Raw genomic sequence first — 22,485 nt, forward strand, 5'->3', positions numbered from 1 at the left:
AGCAACCGAAAATACGTCTGACCAATCGGACAGGCAATTCGAGTGTATGCAGCGAAAATGTATTTGGCATTTTGCCTGAGCAAGAAGCCGGTGAAATAAATTGACTTTAAAAAGGAACTTTCAACATTTTTTTCTGACGTCAGAGTTGGCCGTAGAGGCGAAGGTTGTTTATTAGCTGAGTCAATTACGGGCTATAATCGTCTTATTCAGTATTTAACTGACAAGATGTACAAATTTTTTACCTATGACACCAAGAACGTCAAGCCGTTCAGGGTTGTCTAGAAAGGTCTCACCAACGAGCAAACCGTTGATGAGATCGAAATTACTTTGACAGAATTAGTTGGCATAGCCCCTACCCAAGTAGTTCCAATGAAACAGAAATCATGAGGTGAAAACAGTCAGAGAACTGAAATTTCCCTTGTTAATTATTCAACTCATTCCCTTGTTAAGTAGTTAACTTATCTAACTCATTTCAGTGCGGTTACTGAGGTCAACAATTCAAAATTTTCGAAAAGCACATGCTATCTATAATGTGCGGGTAAAGTGGGAGTTGTATAGAAAATATGGCGGAGGTGAAAAGCATACCAACGATATGGCCATGGATCTAAATTCTGAAACTCTTATCACAAAAAGGACATATGTCTTTAGAAAGAGAGTAAAAATTATCACTGTGCCAAGTGTAACGGCAACCATATGTTAAATTTTTTCCAATGCCCAGTCCGTTTAACTATTGTTAAGACAAGGCAAAGTAAATCAAATTTAATTTCCCATCCAGAACTTCGAAACATATTGCTAATTCTCTGATTGGACCGTCCAATTTTTCTACTCCTGTACAGTAGCAATACTCAGAGGAAGAAATATGCGGAGAGAATGTTTTGAGCCAAACGAGCAAGAAAGGTGACAGATTAAAAGGTATTGCAATCAGGTACAATAAAGGATATATTCATCTTCTCACGTTTTTCATGTTCTATTGCTAAACAATGAATTGAGAATACTCCAAAATTGCTTTATCACAGCGATTTTTAACTGGTGGCTCACAAACCTTTTGTATGGTCAACAAAATATTGTTCAATTATGGTGAAAGTGTATAAAATTTAACACCTTCACGGTTTTTGGGATGCACTTTATTATTCCCCAGAACTTCCACCGTCACCATCAGTTATATGAGTCGAATGAAAAAGTTAGTCCACACTGCGCTTTGAGAAGAGATCTGGCACCTCTGACATGTGAAACCTAGTTGTCAAATTGGCGGTTTTTTTTATCGCTTATCTCTCTCTCTCTCTCTCTCTCTCTCTCTGAGTATCTTTACTGTACAGCATCGAGTATCGTATGTACAGGTTAGAGGTATATTAGTTAGAATATATTTTCTAATATTAACTACCTGGGGCTCATTGCAGCAGGTAAACTTTCTTTTCTGCAATAGGCAATGTTCGATCTTATGAACGCCATGTTGCAGGCAAATTCCATGTTTGAAGCAATTCAAATTGGAACAAATTTCACCTTTAAAATCGTTTCAAATTTAGAATTTGACAATGATTGTAGATAAATCAATCAAACTTTCGAATTGGAATGCTCTCTCATTGAAAGTCAATAGAATAGACTTTTAAATTTTTTAACAGTAAATAATGGGCACATAGCAATTATTTCTAAAACTTTTTAGAAGCTTAACATTAAATTAAAATATAATTCCAACACTGGCGTAGCGTGGTAAGCGGAGGAGGTAGTCCTAAAGGCCTAAAGTTAAAGTTTGGCCGACTGTCACTAAAAGCTCCAATCGAACTGTCAAAACTCGTTCCAATCGAACATCAGCAATGTTGAAACTATGATGAAAAAATTGTTGACTGTTCGATTGGAACTTTTCAGTGACAGTCGGCCAAGCTTTATCTCTAGGGCTTTAGGTGGTCCGCCTCGGGTGTCCCTTTAGGGGGTGACATCCATGAGGAAAATTTTCAGACGTGTCACCTTCAAAAAGGTGACATTCGTGAGATAAATTATCAATAGGGGTTTTAATTTGAAAAAAATACCTGCTTTTTCTTATACTAATCGATAACCGACCTTTCAGTAGACATAACGTAATTTGTCTTAGATCTCTACGAGTTTTCTTTGATTTAAAAATTGAAAAATTATATTTGTTTTAAATTTTCACTAACTGGCAAGTAGTGCACAGAGTGACTTTACTGTTGCTGGTTTTTTGGGGAATATAACCCTGATAGTAAGCTAAGTGACATTTCTACTGCTGGCTTGTGGAAAATATAACCCTGGTTTACGTGTCATGACAAAGATGTCAGATGTGAAGACATATCTTAATATTGAAAACATTTGAGCGCGTGTGAATAAGTGGATGCCTTACAGTCGGTTGATTAATCTCACTCGATTTAATGTGTCACTGGAAGTTTTGTAAATTTTAAACGGGGACCGTTTTCTATGTATAAAGACATTATTTGTGGAGTGTGAAGATATTTGAGAAATGAACTGGCCTCCCTGTGTTTTGATTTCTTGACGGTAGGATATGTCTTTAAACCACTTACAGTTGTTTAAATTTGAATTCGATTTTTTTCAAAAGTTTTGCTATTTAAATTAAAAAAAGTCAGTAGAATATGTGTTTCTTTTGACATTTCTTATCAAAAGAAATAATAATATAAATACCCCTAGAACACCCTATTAGGTGGATCAATTTCGCGATGAAACTCTCGAAAATTAAAAAAATTGCTCCTAAGAGTATAATCCCATCCAATTTTTCAAAAATTGGTAGATTTAGTGCAGTTGAAAATGAACGTGCTTACTCTCACAATTTTTGAAACAAAATGATTTCACTGCAACCTGGTAGGGTGACACCTAAATTTTCCGCCCCGGTTGTCACTCGGTCACGCTACGCAACTGGATCCCAATTACGTGGTTCATAGATTTGACAGAATTCAGGATTCTGGCGGTGGAGTTGCAATGGTAATCCATCGCCGAATCAAACATCGTGCTCTTCCTCATCTTGAGACGGAAGTTATTGAAACTTTGGGAATTAAAGTTCAAACTGAACTTGAGATTTTATTTGTTGCCGCAGCGTATTTACCATTTCAATGCACACGCGGGCACAAAAACTATTTTAAAGGTGATATACAAAAACTCTCCAGAAAACGTTGAATTTTTTTTTTATAATCTGCAATTTTAACGCTAAACATCGATCATGTAATTCTCAATGGCAAAATTTTATTCAATGCGTGTTTCTCAGGACATTATTCTATTTTATATCCGAATAGTCCTACATGCTTTTCTTCTGTAAGAAATCCATCAACGATCGATTTGGTACGAACAGATAAAAATATGTAGTGTATGTAGTGAATTGATCACACATGCTGATTTTGATTCTGACCATCTTCCAATAACTTTTTCCATACCGTAAAACGGGGTGAATAGAAACAGTTTCCGATACATCTTGCAGTGTACAAAAAAATATTGTAATGTCTAGAACGAATATAAAAGCTTTAGAACATGGGTCTAGCCTTCCTCTATCAAGGGTGTAAATACCATTTTGATGAATAAATAATTCATTCATTTATTGAAAAGAATGCTACATGTTTCTATTCTATTGAAGCCCTCCCAAGCCCCAGTAGTTGCGCCCATGCATGAAATTTTGACTTGGACGGAAATTGGAAGCTTCAAAGCTTTTTTATCCGCTTCTTAAAAACTTCTACTCCACTAGCAGTGCAAATTTATTAAGGTTTCGCACAAGAGGCGTGATTTTTTGACTTTGATTTCGATGTTATAATGTAAATTTATGTTCCGTTAGGATTAGCTACCAAACGAACTTCTTTCGAATTAATCTGAAAACTTCTGTTCTCAATATTTCATGCTTATTACAATTTTTTACATCCTGTACAGACTCCAATATACACATAGTCCTAGTTCATTAAGCAGACAGTATGTGAGTAGAGAAAGAACGAAAAATAAGCGAACTGGAAATATGATACAGATTTGGAAAAATATGAACTTGCGTGTTAACGGAAAAAGCCGTTGTTAAAAATAAAAATTCAGTTCGAAAAAATTTAGCCGTACGGAGCCCCTTCCGTAGTTGTGTCGCACTTGCAAGCACGACGCAGACTGACTTTGGTCTCGATCACACAGGTCTTTAAGAGTTATCAGCATCAGCTGACTCTTCTGTGTGTGATGAGACATTCCTTTCAGTCTATAAATAACGCTTGCACAGCAGTGTTTGTAGTTAGGGATGAGCAATAGAATAAGTCGACAGCGGAATGTGATACGATATAGATTGTGGAACAGTACCACCGTCCCCCGTAGTTTAATTGGTCAAAACACCATGCCGGAGACAGGGAGATTGCGGGTTCATGTCCCGTCGGGATGCGGTATATTTTTCCAAATCTGTATCATATTTCCAGTTCGCTTATTTTTCGTTCTTTCTTTACTCACATACTGTCTGCTTAATGTACTTGCGTGTTAACGGAAAAAGCCGTTGTTAAAAATAGAAATTCAGTTCGAAAAAAAACATAGTCCTAGATCAAACCAAATACTTAGTAAGCTGGTTATTCTAATTATAGTTTAGTATCTACTGCAGAAATATTTAACAATTCGATTGAATAATTTTTATCGTTTGCAGGAACATCAACAAAATTTTACTAACAAATGACCTTACAGAAAACGTGCTGGACGAAGCATTGGCTCTAAGCTCCGATATGATTATTTCTTACCATCCTCCTATTTTTGCTCCGCTAAAAAGGATCACTCAAAAATCATGGAAAGAACGGATTGTTTCAATTTGTTTGGAAAACAAAATTGCTCTGTATTCTCCGCACACCAGTTGGGATAGTGTTACAAATGGTGTGAATGACTGGTTAGCAGCATCCTTGCCTCTAGCCAGCGCACAGCCTGTTATAGAAAATTTGTCTAATCCGTCGTTTGGAGCAGGCAGAATATGTGTAATTCGAGGTTAGGCAGTCCACGCTACTTCGCAAATCGATGCTGATCGATCATTTCCGATTTCGTTGAAACTTGCGCATATGTTCCTTTTTGATGAAGAAATTATTTTATGATATCAGTTCTTCATGTTGACCCACGACTCTTTTCAAACGGCCTATCCAAAAATGTGACAGATTAATAAAATATTCTATATCAGATTAACAGTTTGTTTGATTGAAACAGTGTCTTTGGCAAAGTTGTAGATTATATAGTTGCAATTCCAGAAAATATACTTTATAAAGTTTTTGACGGAAAACTACGTACGGAATTCCAGTTACATAGGGGTGTAACATGACAATCTAAAAACGGAAATGGGAAAATTATGTCCAATTTCATATGCTAATAAGTCGCTTAGTTTTCAATAAAATTCCTTCCTTCTTGCAGCAATCGATTGAAAAATCAATCCGTGCAAAAGCAGAAAATTGTGATTTGATTATTCGATCTATTGTGCTATTGAAAATTGTCAAGCCTTGTTGAAACGCAGATTTTGACCTTTGGTTGGTCGCTTGATGCTTGCTTCCTCTAGCATGATCGACAGAATAATATATACCTAGTAAACCGGGAATTGGAGGAGCCTTCTCCTGCTGAAGCAAATCAGTTTTCTAATTGATGGCCAATAGAACGATCCTAACTAAACAGCAGTAGCGGTTTGTTACAACACTTGCATTGTTGCATTCGGGAGTGATCGCTAATCCTTTGAATGATATACGCTAAGATAACGATAGATTATCTTCCCAGTGTTGATAACTTTTATTCAACATCATTTATTAGTGTAAATCTCTGGAAATAATGCGGTTGCTCGGAAAAAATTTCGGGATCGATCTACGGTTCAATAATATTATCCCGGTTCTGGAAATACATACTCATACAAGCTGGTATTTGGCTATTTTTCAGGATTATTTCTAGAGAGTTTTTTTTTATTTGGATAAAAGCTATTGTGATTGATCACTCTTGAATACAACAAAGAAAGAAATTTTATAAATAACCTTATGTCTACGTCAACGTTCTTTTTTTCCGTACCAAATTTTCCAATTAGCCACAAAATATTCAATATATCTCAAAAAGTACATTTTTAAATATTTAATATTTTCACACATTGAAACTAACAATGTTTACTACCACCTGTCAAAATTTGGTGCTGGTAGATAAGAAACAAAAAAGTTTTAATTTTCAAAAATAAGTAATAATTTTGTCTCAACCAAAACGGTTTGTTTTTTTCTCAGCACAGTTTTTTCTTTCTTCACATAACATTTATTTGACACGGCACAAATACAATTTAATGTTTAACGGCGCCAATTATATCTGATGACTTAAAAACTAAAGCAAATTTTTTATCCTCGCTGCCGACTACGAGCTGAAATTAAGTCTAACTTAAAACTAGCATGGATTTTCCAATCAGTGTTTTGTTGTTCAATGGTCGTCTGATAATCGTCGAATGGCATGTATGGATTCGTTCTGCTGAGCCACGATGTCGTGAGTTGGGACAGAGGCTCGTAGTCCTTGGGTCCTGGTTCTATTGTGCGGGGTCTGGTTGCTGGTTTTGTGCTTGAGGTTCAAACGTGTTCTTGTCGTTTTGTTGGGTGTAGACGGAGGGGAACGGGACTAGACTAGGGCATGGATGGATTTCAGGAAAACATATATAAGGGTCATGTAGGGTAGGTCAAGGCTCGCCAAGACATCACGAACAGGAACAGCTGGCCGTCTACCTCCGGCCTGAAGGGAAGCTACAAGTTTAGACCTGGCGTCACGGTGAACAAGGCATGACCAAACAACGTGCTCTATGTCGTGATAACCTTCACCACAGGCACAGATACCGCTTTCTTCGAGCCCAATACGACGGAGATGCGCGTCAAACCTATAGTGGTTGGACATAAGCCGAGACATCACGCAAATGAAATCTCGACCTACATCCAACCCCTTGAACCACGGGTTCGTCGATACCTTGGGAATTATGGAATGTAACCACCTCCCCAGTTCCCCCTTGGTCCAAGAATTTTGCCAACTGATGATCGTATTCTGACGTACAAATGCGAAAAATTCATTGAAGGCAATTGGTCGTTCATAAATATCGCCGTTAATTGCACCCACCTTAGCCAAAGAGTCCGCTTTCTCATTGCCCGGTATCGAGCAGTGAGAAGGGACCCACGCTAAGGTAATCTGAAACGATTTTTCGGATAAAGCACTCAAATGTTCCCGTATTTTCCCCAGGAAATACGGAGAGTGCTTAACATCTTTCATAGATCGGAGAGCCTCAATAGAACTGAGACTGTCCGTAAAGATGAAATAATGGTCCGTGGGCATTTTTTCAATAATCCCTAGGGTGTACTGAATTGCAGCTAATTCTGCGACGTAAACAGAAGCAGGATTATCGAGCTTATAGGAGACGGCTAAATGATTATTGAAGATACCGAAGCCAGTGGACCCATCAAGAAGTGATCCGTCAGTGTAGAACATATTGTCGCAGTTGATGTTTCGATATTTATTGGAAAAATTTTTAGGGATCTGCTGCACGCGTAAATGATCCGGGATTCCACGAATTTCTTCTATCATGGATGTATCGAAGAACACAGTAGAATCAGAAGTATTTAATAAGTTGACACGATTTGGAATATTCGGAGAAGGGTTAATATTTTGGGACATGTGATTGAAATATAATGCCATAAAACGGGTTTGAGAATTAAGTTCGATTAACCTTTCAAAATTTTCAACCACGGAGCGGTTCAAGACCTCACATTTGATTAGAATACGAGAAGACAGGCTCCAGAAGCGGTTTTTCAATAGTAGTACTCCAGCTAAGATTTCCAAACTCATCGTATGGGTCGATTGCATGCAACCCAAGGCGATACGCAAACAACGATATTGTATTCGCTCCAGTTTGATCAAATGTGTGTTTGCTGCGGAGCGGAAGCAGAATCACCCGTACTCAACAACAGACAGTATCGTTGTTTGGTAAAGCCTTATAAGGTCTCCTGGGTGGGCTCCCCACCATTGTCCGGTTATTGTACGAAGAAAATTCACTCTTTGTTGACATTTTTTCATCAGATACCTCACGTGACAACCCCAGGTGCCTTTAGAGTCGAACCAGACACCAAGATATTTGTGTACCAAAACCTGAGAAATCGTTTTACCCATTAATTGTGTTTGAAGCTGAGCAGGTTCATGCTTCCTAGAAAAAACTACTATCTCAGTCTTCTCCGGAGAGAATTCGATACCTAGCTGTAAAGCCCAAGCAGACAAATTGTCCAAGGTATCTTGCAATGGTCCTTGCAAATCGGCAGCTTTGGCTCCTGGAACAGAGATTACACTGTCGTCTGCAAGTTGTCTTATCGTGCATGAATTTGCCAGACATTCGTCGATGTCATTTACATAAAAGCTGTAAAGAAGGGGGCTTAAACATGAGCCCTGGGGAAGACCCATGTATATTCAGCACAGTTGTTGATAGTAATTTTGTCGTTTCATAAGAAAATACTACAAGGTTTACAGCCCTAGGGTTGTATGAATAGGGATACCATCCGTCCTGATTTAGCAGGACATGTCCTGATTTTGAGACCCATATGGAGCGTCCTGATTTATTTCATATTTTAGCATTTGTCCTGATATTTTTGAATGATGCCGGACATTCAAAAAGTAGCAGTTCAGTACTTTCATCTTGACTCCGGGAAGAAACGAACTTATTTCGAAAGAATTTTTCTTTGCTTGAATCTTGGTTGAAATGAATGGTTGAAATTGTCTAGCCGTTGAAACCGTCAAACGTTTTTTGACAATTGTTTATTCATACAAGTTTATTTCAAACAGTTTCCTAGTGTTGCATTCTTTATGTATCTACTAACACTGTTGAATCGTTCTAGAAATACGTTAAATATGAGTCTTCTGGCGTATTTTGAAGTGCATATCGCAAATTACGTGTTTTATTTATTGATAACTCAAAAAAATAAAAATAGCTTAGAACAAATTTTTGCTGGAAAAAATTGTCCTGATTTTTAACTCCGACCAAATGGTAACCCTATGTATGAAACGGTGACTAAACACTGTCATCAGGGGATTTTTTGTTACAAAATAATCAGAGACCGCAGACAGAACCAATTTGTTTGCTCAGTGACTTAAAAAGGCAAAGCAAAAACCAAACCAAATCCAATAATACTTACGTTATCATAATAAATGGTTTTGTCTTATTGAACTCCGATTAAATCAAATTTATAATATGGATCTTACTTTCACAATAATATGGAAGCCCTCACATAGGTTCAATTATTAACAAACGTAAGAAGATATGTTAAACAAAATTATCAACAAGATCCAGCAAGAAATCGTAGCAATCAACAACCAATTTTTGTTTTTTGCTTGACAATTTTTTTTTTCATTTGCCTACAATTACATTCGCTGTATTACGAAGACAGCTTAGAGCAAGCGCACCGGTGAGTTGCTATTTTCACAACGCTGGCCGTATTTTGGATAGCAACCGATGTTCGCACCGTTCGTTGCTATTAAGGATTACTAGGGACAGTGGTAAATCGCGATTTCGCGGAAGCCGCGAAATCTAGCTTCGACCGCGCAATTCACAAAAACCCGCGAAATGTCGCGACAATAATAAAAAAACAGCAATATTCTATGACAATCATGAAACATTTCGATTTGCAACCTACGAAAGTCATGAAAACCAGCAACAAGGACAAAGCTAAAGATTAATGGGCACCTAGATTAGAAATGGAAGGTGGTTTTCTACGCAACTTATAACATAAAACAGTACTACAACCGCTCTCGTACAACGCGATTTTGTCAGTTCTAATTGAATTTTGCGATTGGTGACGTTCATGATAGAATTCCTGAGAGTGCAGCCATTAAATCCAAGTTGGCAAGATGAATGAGGGGGGCCTGCAAGCCAGCATCTTTTTTAAAATAATCGACAGTGAGATTGGTATTAAAATTTTGGCAGGTATTCGAATCGCGGACGTTTTCCTGAATTTTCCCGGTTTAATAATAATTAAATATTCATCGATTTCCGGAAACGCGGTAGATACGGAACGCAGCGTGAGTTAGTATAACATGAATAATACCACAATATAACTGAAAATAATTTGACACAGCACGTGCTTTTAGTTAGTAATGGAAAGAAATTATGGATTGTGCGGTTAAATTACCGTACATTAAATTAAATAAAACAGTTGTTTCTTGTTTTTACCAGAGAAAAAATCACTTTATTCAGTATTTTCTGAAGAAAACAGGTGCCGCGAAACTACCGCGAAATTAGAATATTTCCTATTTTGCAACCCGCGCATTTTCAAATTTTTTACCGCGAATTTCCACTGTCTCTAGGGATTACCAATTCATCTACTTCTTTTTAACGACCGCAGTTGCTAATTTCTAAAGACCGTCACTAGCTAGCATTAGCAAAATGTTTGTGTGTGTCGTGTTTCTCAAAAATTCTGCGCATCTAGTAATAACCAATTTATCTGTCCGTCAATTGTTTCCGGAATGATCTGCGTTCTTTCTGCTTCATTAAATAGCCCCTTTATTTCAAGCAACTCTGTTTTAACTTTGTTTCCGTTCTCCCAAATTATCGATAACACAATTCTGTTGCAGGTTTCTTCGTTTGTGCGTGCATGGATTTTTTATCCATGTATGTTTAATTAAAGTAATTGCGTTAGACCGTGGAACGTTTCGCAACGTTGCCTTCAATAACTATTATACTCAAAATTGGCGAACTTTCATTAATTGTATTTTGTACTTTGTGCTGTCTCAATTCCTACAATTTACTATTAATATTTGCAAATTTGCAGCCAAACAAAATTTAAATGTAGAACGCGGAAATTGTTCTCGAGTATTTGGTTGATTCTAGTGACGAAGAAAATGATTTCGCGAAACAAATCTTTTTAAACGCGAGTATGAAAAGGATTTTTGGAAAGATTCGGTGTGGCTCTCAGCCTGGAAAACGGTAAAATATAGACCGCTATACTGAGGAAGTTTGCCATCCAGCGTTTTAACAATGTTTTTTTTTTCGGAAACACCGGTCTATACCGATGACCATTTCCGACTTACGTTGTTTTCGAAGATTAAAACAGCTGTGGATGCGAAAAATGGTTTTTTCTTCAACAACCGGACGCAACGGGAAAATGAAACTAACATGCCTTCAAAAGAGTCAGCAGCAATAGTCGGTAACAATCGCGAGCAATTCACTCAAACCTTCCAGGTTTATTGAACTAATGACATGGTTGACCAATCTTGTGAGGACTTGAGCTTTATGCTTCGTGTAGATTAGAGTGCCAACCAAAATGGTCATCTCGAATTAAAAAAAAAACTATAAATGTTTACCCGCCCGAAAAAACACCCTGTGTAAAATTTCAGCTCAATCGAAATTAAAATAGACTTGTTCACGCCGATACTTGCGTCCTACGACGTGTTTGAACAAAGTCAAAGCGTTTCGTCTTCTGGGGCCGACCAATTATGTTCGAAACACTCATTATTTTCATAATATTGTTACGAACATTTACTATCGAGCACAAGAATACAAACAACAGTTAGACATTATTCATCAAATAGCAACGTGCCGCATCGTTGCTATTTGATGAATAATGTCTAACTGTTAGAAATCAGCAACTGCCGGCGTTAAAAAGAAATAGATGAATTGGTAATCCCCAATAGCAACGACCGGTGCAAACATCGGTTGCTATCCAAAATAGCAACGGCCAGCGTTGTGAAAATAGCAACTCAAATGGTAACTCACCGGTGCGCTTGCTCTTACCAGCAGCAGTGGATACAGCAGCAGTAGCAGTGCACCGGATAACGGCCTCAGTTGTGGTATGGCAACGGATAGTGGAGCGCGTCTCAGCATCGATAGCAGGACCAGGTGATGCAGGGCAACGGATACCAATGGCAACGGAAGCGTCCACTACTGTGGCAACGGGGATAGCGCAGCAGTTGACGTTGGTCTCAGCCTCTATATAAGCAGGGCCAACTGATGCAGTGTGGCATTTTAGTGAAATGCTGTCTCTGAGCGATAGCAGGCACACTAGCAAATGCATCCAACGAAAAGAACGTTCTGGAAAGCTTTTCAGTGTTTATTTTCCTTCAAGGAATACTTTATTTGCACTGCCAGTGATAACGCAAAGATGTGATCGGCATCTTATCAGTCATTGAATCAAACAACAAATTGTCCTTTTCAGGATGAAATAAAAACCTAATTGAAGAGTTAATATTTTCTCTTAAATCAATTTACACTTCCAAGAAATTTGGAACAGATATATATTTGGCTTCATCTCCGTGTCTCAGAACGTACTGAATTATCTTTTCCTTCAGTCATGAGCACAACATCCGACAAGCTTTCATTATCAGCATAAAAATTAATTTTTTGCATAATTAAAATTCAAAAATTATCAAGTCCAAATCATGACAAGCAACTATATTATTGAGAATGGTCAATCCTTGTTGAAGCGCAAAAATCGACTGATCTAATAAGTCGTTAATATGATTGCTTTCCAAGCACGGTCGACAGAATCATAGACCTTGCCATTTTAAATTTGCTATTTGTCTGTATAAGAGTAAGGATGGGAGATATCGACTGAAATGGCTATCGATAGTTATCGATGATTTCCTACTACTATCGATAGGTTTTCATCCCTATATAAGAGCCTGTTTCAGTCGAAGCCGCTCATTAGGGACGAATGACCGTTTGGGGTTAAAGTCCCTTTAAAAGAAATCAATCAATCAATCGAAGCCGCTCATAATAGTTCTAGACAGCGACAACAGCAGTCTTCCCTTAGCAGCAGCAGTAGCAGTGCAGTGGATACCAGGCGGATAGCGGCCACAGCTGTGGCATAGCAATGGACAGTGGACTAGTTGCAGCGGATCTCAGCATCGATAGCAGCTGGGCCAGCTGATGCAGGGACTGCGGATACCAATAGCAGCGTATAGCGGCCAAAACATTGGCATGGCTACGGATAGCGTAGCAGTTGCAGCGGGTTTAGCATCGATAGCAGCTGATGCAGTGAGGCACTTTAGTGAAATGCAGTATCTGTGCGATAGCGGGCACTAGTAAATGCATTCAATGAAAAGTTGACTCATTTTGACAACACATGAGCCGTCTAGTTTTCAGTGTTAAATCAGCTTTTCACTGTTTATTTTATCACAAGGAATACTTTATTCTCACTGTCAGTGATAACGCCAAGATGTGATCGGTATCTTATCCGATATTGAATTGAACAACAAATTAAAAAATGACAGACACGCAAGCAGCCGGGTTTTCTTTCTTGTGAAAGTATTCTACTTCATCCTTGCGATCGTGGCTTTGCACACAACCCTCCTGTGATTTTTACGCGAATTCAACTTTCAGACGCACCATCTGTTCATAGACTTCAGGGCAGCGTACGATTCAGTTAAGAGAAATGAGTTATGGCAGATTATGCTCGAACATGGGTTCCCAACAAAGCTGATTAGGCTGATACGTGCCACCCTTGAAGGTTCTACATCAAGCGTTAAGATAGCCGGTGAGATATCGGACTCTTTCGTGATGTTAGATGGTTTGAAGCAGGGTGACGGACTGTCGAACTTATTTTTCAACATCGCATTGGAAGGTGCTATACGGAGGGCTGGTGTGCAGAGAAGCGGCACCATCATTACGAAGTCGCACATGGTTCTCGGTTTTGCGGACGATATCGACATCATTGGTATCAACCGTAGAGCTGTGGAAGAGACCTCTCAGGAGGGAAGCTGCGAGATTAGGGCTTGTCATAAACTCTGCCAAAACAAAATACATGGTGGCTGGCAGAGTGCGTGGTAGTCCGTCGGAGGTTGGTGCTGCGGTGGTGCTAGATGGGGAAACATTTGAAGTAGTTGACGAATTTATTTACCTGGAAACATTAGTGACATGTAACAACGAGGTTAGCCGTGAGATAAAGAGGCAGATAGCAGCCGCAAACAGGGCCTTTTACGGATTACGTAACCAGCTAAGGTCCCGCAGTCTGCAAATCCGTACTAAACTTGCACTCTATAAAACACTGATTCGTCCGGTGGCTCTCTACGGCCATGAATCATGGACGCTGAAAGAGGCTGATCGGCGAGCTCTTGGTGTTTTTGAGCGTAGGATTTTGCGTTCAATCCTTGGTGGCAAACTAGAAAATGGTGTTTGGCGCAGACGCATGAACCATGAAGTGTACTAGTGTAAGCTGAAACCTTACGAGGATAACACGATCCTCCAAATTTTAATGACTTTCCAAACGAACCCAGAAAACATATTTCCACGGGCCGGATAGTCAAACATCTTCCAAATTATTCCCACGACAAGTGTTGCATATGACATTAGCCATACGCAAACCACTTCTTTCCCACCAAACTAACCCAATTTCTAAAACCTATGTTATTTAACAAATCCTTATTCTAACATACGATTTCCCACGACAAGTGTCGCATATGACAACTAGCCATACGCAATCCACTTGAGAATTCTCACCGAGCCAGCCAAATTCCTAAAACCCATGTTTCCTCAATAATTCAAATTTACCACACATTGGGTTCTCATGCATGTACATGCAACCACTGGAAAATTAACCAAGTGCATGTGGATATATGAGAACCAAAGAACCTTTTCGATCCCATATTTGCAACACCTCATAAAACTAACCAAAACATTGCCAGCACAACCAGCAATGTTTAGATTCCCACAATTCTTTCTCGTCCCACTTTATTCTTTCGAAATAGAACGAGAGCCGCAAGCAGCGAAGACACTAGCGCAACTTGCGGACGTCATGAACATGTGCTATTGCCTACACTCAGGCGTAAGGAATAGCCCGATAGCAGTGTGAGTTTATAGCAAGCCACACTGTATCAACCAATGAAAATTCAATGCTCTGGTCCCGCCTATTTTCATATACATATTACAGACATACATAAACCATGTTACACGTAAAGTAGTATTAGGTAAAAGTTAGAGATTAAGAAGTGACTTAGAATTAAGTAGAGTTTGAATAAATTAATCCCGTTTGGGACTTGGTGACAACAAGTCGTGTTTTAGTTGTTTCAGTGTTTTAACTAAAAGAAATACCAGAAGTTGGTAGGAGTTCAGATGGCGACCGTGACTTAGTAACCACAATCGTTAAAGTGAAACCCCGGGGAAGTGTTAACAAAAAAAAAAAAAAACAGCAAAACGAAAATGAACATAGAATATGAACAAGTGTACGCGAGGGTATACAAATATATGCCCAACCTGTATGAGTTAAAAGCACGAGAACTTGAAGCGGAAGAAATAGACCTCGAAACATTAAAAAAAGTGTGTGTAATGATCGAACTGATCGAACACAGGCGGCTCACGAAGAACATGTTAATAAAAACCGAAGAGCAAATGATAACGTCCTTCGGCATCAACAATAACGAGGAATGAAAAAGGTAAGACAAACCAAGTGCAGTGCTGGAGAAACTCCAACGAAACATGAAAAACTCGCGAAAATATAACAGTTCAGTGGAATAAAAACACGGACACAGACAAAAAAATAGCGACCGTGAGACAGTGAATTGCAAGCCTCAAAGTGAAGTAAAAAAAAAAAAAAAAAAAAAAAAAAGGAGAAGAAAAAAAATTTTTTGAGTGCTTGAAAAACCTAATAAAGTGAAAAGTCTACCACACGATTCGCACCTAATGGCATAAAATGGCATAGAAGTTCAGACCTAATGGCTTAAAATAGAATAGAAGTGATGATTTATGTGAAGAAAAGCAAAAAAAAAAAACAGTCCGTTAAAACACGTTAAATAACAAAAAACAAAAAAAAAAAAAAATTATAATAAAAGAACACTAAACAATCTAAAATACCCAGTGAGAGAAAAGAACAATGGGGTTTTTCAGTGCGGACGAAGTAATAACGAACACCGCAAGCAGCAGTGCTAACAGTGCGGTCGAAAATAAATACGCCGCGGGAGCACTGTGCTTAATAGCACTAATATTAATCTTGATAATCGCGTTTAGGTTGCTACGAAGTGCAACCAAAAACTATATCGAAAAAAAAATAAAGGCAGAAACACGCCTACAAGTCATTAGTGCCTCGGCAGTGTAAAGGACAATAAAACAAAAATTAAGTGCAAACCGTTTCAAAAGAAAAGACAATGAAGAATTATATGGAAGATTTTGAAGAATGTTTAGCATTCTATCAAGCATGGGAAGCGGCTATTGCAGCCAATACACCCATTATAAGAGAAAAATACAAGAACATTAAGGACAAAGAAATCGAAGTGATTTTGACTCTTGAAGTGAACGGTCAAGTGCAAAAAAGAAAAACGCGTTTTGAACGACGACCGACCGTAACAGAAGACTTAACGAAAGAATGGTTTGAGTCGTGGAAAAAACTCAACATTCAATGAAAAAAAAAAAAAAGAAAAATTCAGTTAAGCAGTGACACAATTTGAAAGACAAAGGCAACTATCTCGCCAATAAGAGATAAACAGTGAAAACAAAAAAAAAAAAAAAAAAAAAGGAGAAGAACAATTATAAAAATACAACGAAAGCTGAAGTAGCAGAAACAACGATTCGGTGGACGTGACCGAACCAGCATCAAAGACAACAAGCTTGTATCCAGCAGCAACACAGGTGACAGCAGCAGAAGCATCGCCACGGAAACAACAAGTAACCACACTTATGTCAAAACAAATTTATATATATATGTACACTTAATTATACAATATTACAATGTTTATATAGGTAAAACCAGTATACAAATCAATTTTTTTTTATTATACAAATTATACACAAAAAAAAAAAAAATTACAAATAAATGTAACATAACATAATAGCATATGCATTTTAAAAAGCAAGAGCCTAAATGTCAAAATCATACGAGGATTTAGAGAATTTACATAAATACCTCAAGAAAGCTATAAACACAAAGCTCACGGACGAACTTTTACATACCAAAAGACACCTCAGTAACATACTAACAAAAGGGGTAGAAGAATATTTACACGAGAACAACGACAACATCCCCGACAAAGAGTTTAACGCTATCGTGAAAAATACAAGGACTCTAAACTACGAAATCAACAACATAATAGACCTAAAATTACAATACAATAAAAATAACACTACTGACCCAATTACTGGCGGTAGTAGAAGCAATAACCCACCTGCGGGAAATAAAGACAATACAGCAAAAATCCATAACACTAACCCACCAGACGGTAGCAAAAACACCACAGCAAAAATACAAACCACTGACCCACTCCCGGGCAACAGCGAACTAGACAGTAAAGGGCAACAAATAACTAACCCATTAAGGCAAACGACTAACATGACGAACAACGAAACGTTCGACATAAAGCAAGCGACCGCGCTTGTACCAACGTTCGACGGAAGTGCTGATGCACTCAGTTCATTCGTTGACGCTGCCAACCTACTAGCTGAGTTAACACCAGCAGACCAGGTGGCAACGGCTATAAAATTTCTGAGAATTAGATTGGTTGGAAAGGCAAGACAAGGCCTACCAACCAACATACCAACAATTAAAGCTTTAATCCTCGACGTCCAAAAAAGATGTAAATCTAAAGAAACACCCGACACGATAATTGCCAAGTTGGGACAAGTGAAATCAAAAAATACGAACGAGCTTTGTGATGACGTAGAAAACCTCACACAAAAACTCAAATTCATGTACATGGAGCAAGGTGTACCCGCTGAAACAGCAAACACTTTAGCTCTAAAATCAGGGTTAAACTCCTTGATAAAAGAAATAAGTAATAGAGAATTAAAAACAATCCTCAAAGCGGGGAAATTTGCAGAAATAAGCGAAGCGGTCCAAAAGGTGCAAGAATACACCATGGACGCTGCTCTATCGTCTGAAATTGGGAACACAAATAACGTATTTTCAATACAACATCCTCGGAATCATAACGGATTCAGAGAAAATAGAGCGCCAATCGCTCAATATAATAATTTCCCACCTAGAAACAACCTCTATAGAGGAAGAGGAAATAGTTACGAAAACCATCGTGGAAATTTAAGAAATTTTTACAACAACAATAACTATCAGAATTACAGACCAATTAGAGAAAATCAAGTATATCCACAATATAAATACCAAAATCGAAATTTTAGACGAGGCATGAGCCGAAAACATTTCCAACATCAACAAAATCACAGTAATTTTCAACATCAGGGAGACAACCAAGTATTTTTAATAAACCAAAGTCAGTTAGGCAATGACAATAACAGCCTTAACTGGAAAGCTTTGGAGGCGAAATACGGATTAGAAGAGCTAGAATAGAAATATTTTTTTTTTCTCACTAAATTAATTTTTTTTTTCTTTTTCTTATTCTGCACAATACATTGCTTTGCACCAATTTATAAATATTATTTTTTTACTTTTATATAATAATTATCCAAATCTACGTCGTTAAGAGAACATGTGATCGATCACCACATGGGCTCAAAACGATAAATAAACTGCAATCTTAAGTCTGATCAACTTTAGATTTCAGTGGATTTCGAAAATTATTTAAATTTAAGACGTTTATTCAAGTAGGAGGCAGATACCACGTCTGCTAACCTAGCTGAGTAACCAAAATATTACAGATTTACCTGGTTGAAATGGCTTAAAATCATCAGTATAATCTTTTAAGAGGCGATGCAAACAAGCAACGTCCTATTTTGTTGAGCGAAAAGGCTAAAAATCCTCAGCAAAGTATAGAATTTAAGAAGGAAACAAGAAATAACGAAAGTATTCCTGGAACTCAAGATAGTTACCAGATGCCCGGGAAGCAACTACACAAGACGGTATCAAATGGACACAGAACTTAACGCTCTACTGTCCAAGAACCAATTTTTTATAATTTTCCCCGGATGCCTGGCATAAAGAGGTGAACCAGAAGGACGTCATTAAACTTACGAATATAATAGAATAAAGCAAAAATAAAAACCCTAAACAAAGCAAATTAAATTAAACAAACTCATAAAATAAACAAAATGGAACTAAATGAAATTCAAGCAATTAAACAAACACAAATTAATAAAATTCACAAACTAAACAAACAGAAATATAGACATTAGGAACAACAAAATTAAAAAAACAGAAACACGAAGACATTAGAGGCAACACGATATCAATTGTATATACTTATACATATTAACTTTCATATACAAAACAAAAAAAAAGGGAAGCAAAACAAAAGAAAAATAGCAAACGTAAACACAGAAAAATATTCACAAAAAAAAAATATACATTAACTATTCCACAACATACAAGAAAAATACATACAAACAACATTTGAGCAGTAATCAATTAGCTCGGTAGCGCATGAATTAAGATAACACACAAACTGTTTTACAAATATCATAATTAAGAATAAAACATTTCATTCATTTAGTTCATCATACCGATGACAAAATTGTACATAGTAGAGTTTAAAAAAAAAAAAATCATAGACCACAAAATCAAAAATTGTAAATAGTAGAATATAAGGAATGTAGTAGCTAACGCACCACCACGATTAGCAACTACATCAAGCACTAAAATCATCATAAAAACAAGACTATACAAAAGATCACATACAAAATTTAAATAAAAGATTATATTAAGTATACAAAAAAAAAACACTACGATATGTCATAATTATAACTTACAAATATTATATTATTTTATCATCAAAAGCACATATTATACACACAACATTTTTTTTTTTATATAAAAATATTATAACATATCATATCACTACATACATTTTATATTCACAATTTTGTTATACATTATAATAGAAAATAATAATAATAATAATATATACACATACAAGAATTCATTATACAACAAAATTTCATCAGTATTGTAAAGGTGAGCAACAAGGCATTTTTCACGATTTATAAAACAATAATTGACAACAATTACAGAAAACCCTACCTATCCTTTTTCAGAATGATCCTTCGGCTTCACCCTCCAGATCATTCTTGGGGAGGAGATGTAAGCTGAAACCTTACGAGGATAACACGATCCTCCAAATTTTAATGACTTTCCAAACGAACCCAGAAAACATATTTCCACGGGCCGGATAGTCAAACATCTTCCAAATTATTCCCACGACAAGTGTTGCATATAACATTAGCCATACGCAAACCACTTCTTTCCCACCAAACTAACCCAATTTCTAAAACCTATGTTATTTAACAAATCCTTATTCTAACATACGATTTCCCACGACAAGTGTCGCATATGACAACTAGCCATACGCAATCCACTTGAGAATTCTCACCGAGCCAGCCAAATTCCTAAAACCCATGTTTCCTCAATAATTCAAATTTACCACACATTGGGTTCTCATGCATGTACATGCAACCACTGGAAAATTAACCAAGTGCATGTGGATATATGAGAACCAAAGAACCTTTTCGATCTCATATTTGCAACACCTCATAAAACTAACCAAAACATTGCCAGCACAACCAGCAATGTTTAGATTCCCACAATTCTTTCTCGTCCCACTTTATTCTTTCGAAATAGAACGAGAGCCGCAAGCAGCGAAGACACTAGCGCAACTTGCGGACGTCATGAACATGTGCTATTGCCTACACTCAGGCGTAAGGAATAGCCCGATAGCAGTGTGAGTTTATAGCAAGCCACACTGTATCAACCAATGAAAATTCAATGCTCTGGTCCCGCCTATTTTCATATACATATTACAGACATACATAAACCATGTTACACGTAAAGTAGTATTAGGTAAAAGTTAGAGATTAAGAAGTGACTTAGAATTAAGTAGAGTTTGAATAAATTAATCCCGTTTGGGACTTGGTGACAACAAGTCGTGTTTTAGTTGTTTCAGTGTTTTAACTAAAAGAAATACCAGAAGTTGGTAGGAGTTCAGACTAGGCATACAAATAGGCGTATATAGTCAAGCGGATAAAACACGGCAGGCTTCAGTGGGCTGGGCATGTAGCGAGAATGCCGGATGAGCGTCAAGCGAAGACTATATTTAGCAGGAATCCCGATAGAGCTCGTCGACTTTAGGGTAGACCCCGCACTCGTTGGATGTGTGCTATCGACGAGGATGCACGCGAAATAGGTGTTAGGGGCGATTGGAGGATAGCAGCCCAAGACCGAGGGACATGGCGACGTATTCTGGATTCGGCACTGGATCGATGATCGGTCTGTCGCCTTAAAAGTAAGTAAGTAAAGTAAGGTTGCAAAGCATCATCCAAAGAATAAAACAGACTTATGGAATGTCGTACAGGCAGCGTGAAGTGCTAGTCCAGCTTCTACTCATGAAAACATGGTGATAAACATACCATGAAGATTGAATATGGTTTTACAAAACAAAGGACAAGCCACAAAATATTGAAAGTGAGTTTTGTAACGTAAAAGGTCGCTTTGCTAACGATATGTAGAGAAATAAAGCTAATTTGGATTGTTTTGTATATATATTTCAATAATGTATTTATTTTTTTCGCCACTTCAAAAACACTTACGCAAAAAAACTTCGGAATCACCGACAAAGAAATTTCTGCAGTTATTTCTCCGTTCCTTTTTTTAAAAATGGTGTTATCCAGCACTGCAAGTGTATTTATTATTTCTTCCATGACTGTATTTTTTCTGGAATCACAATTTTATAGACCATTTTACAAGACGTTTCTGAACTTAATTTACGAATGAAATTTTAACAGAAAGCTACGGTCCCGTGTGCATAACGCACGTTAAGGGGCCATTCAATAATTACGTAAGCAAAAATGGGGGGAGGGGGGAGTGTGCAATTTTCTTACGATATCTTACAAGGGAGGGAGGGGGTGAATTGATTTTCTTATGTAAGAAAAACATTGTTAATGCAGCTGTTCAAATAACCATGTTTATGACAGCGTGGACTGTAAAATTCATGAAAAGGAAATTACGAAATTACTCGAATAAAGGACAGAAGACGAAACGAAGTACTGTACTTGCTTTATAATTTAAAACTAAAATAAAAATCTATATATGCTGGCAGTAAGATCTTACTAGGGGGGAGGAGGGATATCAAAAAATCTTACGATGTCGTACAAGGGAGGGAGGGGGGTTGGAAAAAGTGGAAAAATATGCTTACGTAATTATTGAAAGGCTCCTAAAGCAAAATAAATATCAGCAGGATCCATGACACCTGTCAGTTCGTAAAATGGTCTATTACCTACAACAGGTCTAGGAAACTATTTCAATCAAACAAACCATTTTTCCGTTATTTGATTCATCAGTCACATTTTTTGATAGGCACTCTCGAAACAGCAGTCGGAAATCAACAAGAAGAACTGATGTTAAACGACCGCTTTATCAAAAAAGAACAATTGCACAAAGTTTCAGCAAAAACGGAAATGACATCTCGAAAAAAATAATTTTTTTTATTCATTTTTTATGGAATGCCTCAGGTGAATTAACACTTGGTGCAGCAGTTGACCGCATTAAAGCATATACAAAATTGAAGGACCTGAAATTAGCAATCGCTGTCAACCGAAACATCGAGTCTCCTATTCGAACGTTTGCTGTGTGCGCTGGATCTGGTACAAATGTTCTAAAGGGAGTGAAAGCAGATTTGTATATCACAGGT

General features: G+C 37.4%; 1 protein-coding gene across 3 annotated transcripts in view; it reads left to right on the forward strand.

Moving 5' to 3' along the window:
* Nucleotides 1-22,485, forward strand: part of LOC129718462 (NIF3-like protein 1) — a 59,346-nt gene that overhangs the window by 28,180 nt on the left and 8,681 nt on the right. For all 3 annotated transcript variants that reach the window (XR_008726913.1, XM_055669266.1, XM_055669255.1), the window contains 2 exons: nucleotides 4,607-4,935; nucleotides 22,307-22,483. Coding sequence is in view for 2 of the 3 variants with exons in the window: in XM_055669266.1 (XP_055525241.1) it covers nucleotides 4,607-4,935; nucleotides 22,307-22,483 (506 nt within the window). In the remaining variant the exon portion in view is untranslated. The remainder of the gene's footprint in view (nucleotides 1-4,606; nucleotides 4,936-22,306; nucleotides 22,484-22,485) is intronic.

The sequence above is a fragment of the Wyeomyia smithii genome, chromosome 1, assembly GCF_029784165.1.
Source record: "Wyeomyia smithii strain HCP4-BCI-WySm-NY-G18 chromosome 1, ASM2978416v1, whole genome shotgun sequence".
Classification (NCBI taxonomy): domain Eukaryota; kingdom Metazoa; phylum Arthropoda; class Insecta; order Diptera; family Culicidae; genus Wyeomyia; species Wyeomyia smithii.